The sequence below is a fragment of the Myotis davidii genome, unplaced genomic scaffold (assembly GCF_000327345.1).
Source record: "Myotis davidii unplaced genomic scaffold, ASM32734v1 scaffold76, whole genome shotgun sequence".
NCBI lineage: Eukaryota > Metazoa > Chordata > Mammalia > Chiroptera > Vespertilionidae > Myotis > Myotis davidii.
This window is the reverse complement of record NW_006288892.1, coordinates 955,520-964,297: the sequence shown is the minus strand read 5'-3', so window position 1 is coordinate 964,297 and position 8,778 is coordinate 955,520. Positions and strand designations below refer to the sequence as shown.

General features: G+C 41.9%; 1 protein-coding gene across 2 annotated transcripts in view; it reads right to left on the bottom strand.

Moving 5' to 3' along the window:
* The window catches only part of BLOC1S5 (biogenesis of lysosomal organelles complex 1 subunit 5), a 55,345-nt gene that overhangs the window by 38,472 nt on the left and 8,095 nt on the right, over positions 1-8,778 (bottom strand). For both annotated transcript variants that reach the window (XM_006761128.2, XM_006761127.2), the window contains exon 2: positions 5,835-5,917. In XM_006761128.2, the coding sequence (XP_006761191.1) occupies positions 5,835-5,917 (83 nt within the window). The remainder of the gene's footprint in view (positions 1-5,834; positions 5,918-8,778) is intronic.

Below are 8,778 nucleotides of genomic sequence, written 5' to 3'. Positions count from 1 at the left end.
TGAAAGGTTGCTGGTTGATTCCTCAGTCAGGGCACATGCCTGGGTTGCAGACTCAATCCCTGGTGTAGGGTGTATGAAGGAGGCAGCTGATTGATGTTTTGCTCTCATGTCAATGTTTCTCTTTCTCCTTCTCCCTTTCCCTTCCTCTCTCTCTCTAAAATTCAATAAAAATATTTTAAAAAGAGAAAAAGAATGCCTTGCTTCATGAAGGATGGGTCTGTGTCTATCTTATTTTCCAATATAGTATTAGTTTCTGACATTCTGTCTCACACAAAATAAGGGCTTTAAAACATTTCTATAACCTTGTATCTATCATACCCAGGGTGAAATTTTATTTTTTAGTAAACAAATCCCTCAGGTAATGCTTATGCCACTTGCTTAGGAAATCCCTATTTTCCCTAAGACATCAAACATTGAACCCAAATTCATAAAATTATTACAAATTCTGAATTAATGCATGTTTATTTGATTGTACTTGCTACCATTTTCTCTTAGTAAGTTACCAACATTTGTCTAATACCTATATACCAGAGATTTTTAAAAATGATGTTCCATTTAATCCTCACAAAACTTCTGCAGTATACATTATTGTTCGCATTTTTTAAATAAGGAAACTAAGCCTCAGTAAAGCAAGTAATCGTAACTAGTAAGAAGAGTGCCAGAACTTGGACTCAGATATGTCAAGCTCCAAAGCCCATGTTTTTTCTACTCTTTAAAAAAAAATTATCTTTATTGTTGAAGTATTACATATGTCCCCTTTTCTTCCCCCATTGATCCCTCCACCCACATCTACACCCTCCTCCCCAGACTTAACCACACCATTGTCTGTGTCCATGGGTTATGCATATATACACGTAAGTTCTTTGGTTAATCTCTCCCTACCCACCTTCCCTCTGAGATTCATCAGTGTGTTCTATGTTTCTATGTCTCTGGATCTATTTTGTTGATTGGTTTGTTTTGTTCATTAAATTCCACATGAATGAGATCATGTGATACTTTCTTTCTCTGACTGGATTATCTTGCTTAGCATAATATTCTCCAGGTCTCTCTATGCCCGGGGTCCTCAAACTACAGCCCGCGGGCCACATGTTTTTGCTGCCGCTGCCTGTTGCTTAGCAGCCGACTCATCCAGGGCCTGCAGTGCGCATGTGTGGAATGTGTCCCGCACTCTCCGACTAGCCCTCCTTCTCTCTGTCTCTCGACTCCTCCTCTCAATCTCAGGTATCTGAGGGACAGTGAAGTGGCCCCCTGTTTAAAAAGTTTGAGGACCCCTGCTCTATGCTGTTTCAAAGTGTAAGAGATCCATCTTTTTAATAGCTACAAAGTATTCTATGGTGTACATGTACCACAGCTTTTTTATCCATTCATGTACTGATGAGCCCTTGGGCTGTTTCCACATCTTAGCTATGTTTTTTCTACTCTTTAACACAGCTTCTTCTCCAAAAAGATCTTAGAGGGCTTAACAATGCAGAGTGTAGATACAGCTGTTCCTTGGTATAGTGAAGGACTGGTTCCAGGAACCCCTGCAGATACCAAAATCCAAGAACGCTCAAGTCCCTTCCATGAAATGGCATAGTATTTGCATATAACCTAATAACCTAAGCACATCCGCCCATATGCTTTATACCATCTCTAGATTACTTATAATAAATACATAAACAATGTAAGTGCTTTATAAATAGTTGTTATACTGCATTGTTTAGGGAATAATGACAAGAAAAAAGGTCTGTACATATTCAATACAGACACAACCATCATAGGCCTAACTATATAATACACACCAACAACTTAACTTTTTTCCTGAATATTTTCAATGTGCAGATGCAGAACCCACAGATACAGAAGACCAGCTGTAATTCCTCTCCTTTTAGACATGCTCCTGGCAACTATGTTCCATCCTAGTTAAAAGAGGTATTGACTTCAACAGGAAGTGAGCTCTTGAATACAGCATACTCAGCAGCGTACTCAACACTTCTATCATCTCCATTCAAGACTCATTTCATAGAAAACATCTACATTATTTAAAGTATGACCCCTGTTCTAGGGATAATTCAGCCAGTGAGGGAACTGAATTAGAGAATTCACCATTATGCCAAAACTCTATGCTTCTTTTAGTATAAAGTAGATCTCTCTGGCTGGATAGTTCAGTCAGTTACCGATACACTAAGGTTTCAGGTTTGATCACCAGTTAGGACACATACAAGAAGCAACCAATGAATGCATAAATAAGTGGAACAACAAATAGATATTTCTCTCTTTCTCTCTCCCTTCCTCTCTCTAAAATCAACAAAAAATATTAAAAATATAAAGTATATCTTTAAAGGTATATCTAAAATTTTTTAAATAACTATTTAGTATTTAACCATACTGGCAAAAAGGATGACATATGAAAAAGATGATTTATGATATCACTGAATGTTGAAAACCCAAGTTTTAGTCCAAGTTCTGCTACTTGTTCTTTTGAATCATATTCAGCATCTACAATGCAGCAGGCATTATTTTAGGCATTCTGAATACAACAGAAAATAAAAACAATAGGTCCTTATTCTCATCGTGCCTATACTCTAATGAAGGAAGACAGGTAATAAGCAAGTCGATAACAAGAAAACTATCACGTATTTATGAGAGTTTATGGTAGGCAGAATTCTAAGATGGCCCCTGAGACCCCACCCCTAGTGTACACACACCTTCTCTCAGTTTTGCACTCAAACCTTAGTCTAGGTGCTGCTCTGAAGATACTCTGCAGATATATTTTAGGTCCCAATCAGTTGACTTTAAAAAAGGGAAGTTATCCTCAATGGGCCTGACTTAAATCAGGTGAGTCTTTAATAGGGACTGGACTCCTCTTGGCAAGCACGACAGGGATTCCATGTGATGAAGATTCCATTGACAGCTTTGAAGATGGAAGGGGCCAAGTGGCAAGGAATGTGAGTGGCTTCTAGTAGCTCAGAGGAGCCCCTGGCTGATAGCAAACAGGGAAACCTCATTCCACCAGAGCAGAGAAGTGAGTCCTGCCACAATCATGTGAATTAAGAAGAGAACCCAGAACCCCAAATAAGAACAAAGTCTGGCCAACACCTTGATCACAGCTTTGAGAGACTGAGCAGAGAACACAGCCATGCTTTACTCTCACTACTTTATTCTTATTTAATCTCACTAAAGAATTGGTAGTAATTTTTATATGGTACTAGAGACCCAGTGAACGAAATTCATGCATGGGGGTGTGGTGTGTCCCTCAGCCCAGCCTGCACCCTCTCCAATCTGAGATCCTTCTCACAATCCAGGCCTGATTGCCCCTAACCGCTTCTGCCTACCAGCCTGATCACCCCCTAACCACTCCCCTGCCAGACTGATCGATGCCTAACTGCTCCCCCTGCTGGCCCGATTGCCCCTAACTGCTCTCCTCTGCCAGCCCGGTCACCCACCACTGCCCTCCCCTGCAGGCCTGGTTGCCCCCAACTGCCCTCCCCTGCAGACCTGGGTCGCCCCCAACTGCTCTCCCCTGCTGGCCTGATCGCCCCCAACTGCCCTCCCCTGCTGGCCATCTTGTGGCAGCCATCGTTGACCACCCGGGGGGGCGGGGGGGTTTTGGGGGCCATCCTGTGTTGGAGGGATGGTCAATTTGCATACTACCTCTTTATTAGATAGGATGATAAGGTAATAATCTCTGGGTAATTTTCTGAGTTTTCCACATTATTGTTATCCTACAACAATAATGATGAAGACAGCTAACAGCTATGCCTAGGTACCAGACAGTATTCCAAAACACACACATACAGACATGTGCGTGCTTGCACATACACACCCCTTTAATCGTCACAACAACTCTGAGGTAGATATATGCAGATTTTGAGTAACAGAGTCTACTGAACTCAGAAATGGTATCTAATGCTGCAGCGCAGTCTCTCAATTGTTATTTCTCTGTACCACAGGCTTTGTGTAGTGATAAATGGTTTATGAAAAGGTTTTCTCCTTTGGCAGGTTTAGACTTCCTGCTTGGTTGGAGTCTCATTTGAAAATAAACCTCAACTTACCCAGAATCACAAAATTGTTTGTGTAACACCATTTACCATCTATCCAAAAGTAGCTTGAGATGTTAATTTAATGCACAATGAACCAATTACATATGTAGAAACCAATCTTATCTAATAAAGAATATGCAAATTGACCATCACTCCAACACACAAGATGGCTGGTAGGGGAGGGCAGTTGGGAGGGACCAGCCCTTTAGGGGAGGGCAGTTGGAGGGAACCAGGCCTGCAGGGAAGGGCAGTTGGGAAGAACTAGGCCTGCAGGGGAGGGCACTTGGGGGGAACCAGGTCTGCAGGGGAGGGCAGTTAGGGGGAACCAGGCCTGTGGGGAGCTGATATAGGGCTAAGCCTCAGACTGACCTGTTGGCAAAGTCACAAACAATTCCCAGCTTGGAGGGCACAGTCCTCTTAGCATAATTAGGCTTGACCTTATGAGGCTCTCTAGATCTTATCTGGGAAGCTACTGAGCTGAGGGAAGTGCAGGAAGTGGCCAAAACAAATGAAACTCATAAGAACTGTGTAACTATGGAAACCACTACCTTGTTTACCTCTCACTATAAAATAAAGGCTCAGCTTGCCTTGGCATCTTTCTCTGTGGCCTCAGCCAGGCACAGGGAAGATCCACGGAGACTAAAGAAAGCTAGAGAGTACTGAATGCTGTCTTTGTGTAAAACATTCTTCGCCGACTCCGTCCACACCTTTGGGAACCCCTGGATTGCTGGGGCTGGACCCCAGCACAGGCCTGCAGGGGAAGGCAGTTGGGGGGACCCAGGCCTGCAGGGGAGGGCAGTTGGGAGTGACCAGACCTGCAGGGGAGGGCAGTTGGGGGGAACCAGGCCTGCAGGGGAGGGCAATCAGAGGCAATCGGGCCAGCAGGGGAGCAGTTAGGCGTCGATCAGGCTGGCAAGGGAGTGGTTAGGGGGTGATCAGGCTGGCAGGCAGAAGTGGTTAGGGGCAGGCAGGCAGGCAAGTTGTTGGGAGCCAGCAGTCCTGAATTGTGAGAGGGGAGGGGTCCCAGATTGGAGAGGGCACAGACTGGCCTGAGGGGCTTGCCCCCTCTCCTGCACAAATTTTGTGCACCGGGACCCTAGTAGTAATATGAACTAGGATGGCAGGTTGGTGTATTATTTTTGCTGGAACATAGCACACAAGGTGGGGTGGCAGATGGTTAAGCCAGAAAAGTAGGGAACAGGTCACAGAATGATGCCTGACTCTATCCTATAGATGACAAACATTATAAAAGGATTATGTCAGAGCACTCTGGCAAGAGGGTAAAGATTGGATTTTACTGGGTTGATAAAGCAGGCACACAAGTCAGAAGGGTTAGAACTTATGAGGTAGCATCCAGAAGACGTGTTCACTAAATACAGGCCCTAAAGGTAAGAGAATAGCTAAGGATAATTCTCATGTCTTAACTTGAGTGCTTTGGGTGGGTGCTGATGCCCCAACTGAGAAAAAAATATAAAAAATGGACCTGGAAAATCTAGACCAATCAGTCTTTAAAACCTTTTTTTTCCACTATATCTCACTGCATGGATGAAAAAAAACTGAGAACAACAGACATTAAATATGCCAGAGTAGGTCACAGAACTTGAGCCCAAGTCACCTACCGCCTAGTCTTGTGCTCCTTACATTAATAGTAATAACTCTTAAAAAGTTTCTACTATTACTATTAAAACTTTGTAGGTTTTATGAACCATGAACAGAAATCAGAAATTTTAAAACTAGAGAATGTCCCTTCCATATATGAAAATCACTAATAATTAGGGCAGTATTTTTACAAAATAAATTTTAAATACTCACTTCAAATTCTTTCACAAAATAACGGGTTTCACCCTGAATAACTGGTCTGTGATCTAACAGTCTTGAATGAATTTCTCCAAGATCTATAAAGACAAAATAAAATCCAAGGTTAATCCATGTTAAGTGGCACAATCTCTAGCTTGTTTTTACTCTTTCTATTTCCCATAAATATATGAAGGTTAAAATCTAGTCTAGACAATGTATTAATAGGAAATCTATCCACGGCCAGTAAATTGATACAAGTACTTTTGAGAGCAATTTGGCAGTATCTAATAAAGCTGAAGACATGTATACCTAGCAATTTCATGCCTACCTATGTGCTTCAGAAAAACGCTTACCCAAATGAAAGAGACTCTTATAAATGAGTGTGATGTCAAAAGAAAAAAGGAAACAACCTAAACATATTCATGACAAAATACTATACATCAGAAAATGAATGAATACACTAGAGTTACATTTATGAACATGGATAAATTCTACAAATATAATGTTGTACACAAAGAAGGTCAGTAGGATAAAGCTATTTATATAAACTTTAAAAATATGCAAAATGATACTTCCTTTTGGGATACATACAGAAGAAATAAAACTACAAAGAAATGTGTGAGAAGAATAAATACCAAATTCAAGGCAGTGGTTACCTTTAGAGGGAGAAGAATGCAATTTGAGCAAGCTACACAGTGGTCCCCCTTTTTAAAAATTTAATCAATAAACTTAATTTTTTTATAGCAGCTTTGGGCTTGTAGCAAAATTAAGCAGAAATCACAGAGTTCCATTATACCTCTTGTCCCCACATACCCACAATCCCCCTTCTATCAACATACCTGCACCACAGTGGTACATTTGTTACAATCAATTAACCTATATTGACACATTTTTATCACTCAAAGTAAATAGTTTACATTAGGATTCACTCTTGGTGTTGAAAAATGTATAATGACATGTACTCAAGATTGTGGTATATAGAATAGTTTCATGCTCTAAAAAAACCACTGTGCTCTATTCATCCCACACAGTGGTCTTTTAATGTTTACTTATTAAGATGGTGGGTCAGTGTTCATTATAAGTCTCTGAACTTTTTAATGGGTCTGAAAAAGACATAATTAAAGAAAAAAGTTCTGAATTTTAACTGTTTTGGGTGAGTCATTCTACTTAGTAACAACTATATAGTTTAAGTAGTAAACCTCAAAATTCCTGGAGGAGTTAAATCTCCAAATAAGAACATGTGCCATTCATATTTACTCATTGGTATCATCTGTTCCTCAAGTTTCTTACTTTTGCAGATACGCAACAGGGTAAATTCAATTCTCTTATTTTAATGAGTTTTATTGGGATTCATTGTGGGAAGTATGCTAAGTAAAAATATATAAATAAAATTACTTTTGCTTAAATCATTCAATAGATCATTATCTAAAACAGTTCTCTGGGAAGATACTAGGAATTAGTTTTTTTAAAAAAATTCTACTTAGTTAAGTTTGGGAAACAGAGAAAATCAAGTTAGGCAGATTCCTTTACCTTCAATCTTCTGGGAATCTATAGCATACAGACATGAATTGTGAATGCCCAAGTGAGGACTATGCTATGCAGAAATTTATGGACCTTATTTGAAAATTGAACTTATTCACATCTCAAATAACCACCAGTGTCCAGGTAAGAGACTAGATTCCAAGCTCCTCAGAAGCCACATAAGGGCCTCCATGGTCTGGCTCCAGCCTCATCTCCTCACCTGTCAGCAATTCTGAGCTACCTGCAGTTTTCCAAACACGCCATGCTGTTTCATGCATCCTTGCCACAGTTCATACTACTGTCATCACCTGGAACCATTCCCCAATTCCCTAATCCCTGTGCTCTTCCTTCAAACCGCTCAGACATCAAACTTCTTTAAAATTTTCATTAATTCTATCTAGTTTCCTTTAGGTCTCAAAGCCTGTCCCTATTGTATGTTCCCAAAGCACAGTGCATATATTTCCATCATATATCACTTACTAAAATCCTCTCTCTCCTCCAGCAAGCATCTTCAAGACCAAATTATTTACACGTCCAGAGTGCATAAATGAATTAACATGTATTTTTCTATGTGACTAAGAAGTCATTAAGCTTTGTTGATTTGGGGAGATCTATTTCTGTGTCCGGATATAATGGGAATTTACTTAACCTTTAGCGAGATGATTCAATTGTTTGGATGTAGATAGTGATCACATCTAAAACCACGAATTTAACATAGTAAAAATTGGGGGGGGGGGCAGAGAGAGAAGATTCTGAAACACACATTACTGTAGAAGTTAAGCCACTAACTTAGTTTTGTTATAACATTACTAGAGGCTGGGTGCATGAAATTCATGCCCTTGGGGTGGGGGTCCCTCAGCCCGGCCTGCGCTCTGGCCTGCGCTCTCGCGCAGTCCAGGAGCGCTCAGGGGATATCCGACTGAAGGTTTAGGTCCGGTCCCCACAGGGAACGGGCCTAAGCCAGCAGTCAGACATCCTTAGCACTGCTGCAGAGGCGGGAAAGGCTCCCACCACCGTCACTGCGCTTGCCAGCTGTGAGCCAGGCTTCTGGCTGAGCAGTGCTCGCCCTGTGGGAGTACACTGACCACCGGGGGCAGCTCCTGCATTGAGCGGGATCAGGCTGAAACTGGCTCTCTGACATTCCCTGAGGGGTCCCAGATTGCGAGAGGGTGCAGGCCATGCGAGGGATCCCACCAGTGCACAATCGGAGCCTGGGAGGGACATGGGAGGTTGGCCAGGTGGGGAGGGACCGTGGGAGGGCTCCAGGGCATGCCGGCCATCTCACTCAGTCCCGATCAGCTGGATCTCAGAAGCAAGCTAACCTACCAGTTGGAGCGCCTGCCCCCTAGTGGTCAGTGCACTTCATAGCGAGCAGTTGAGTGGCCTTAGCATATCATTAAAATATTACGTTTTGATTGGTTGACCGGACGACTGGACA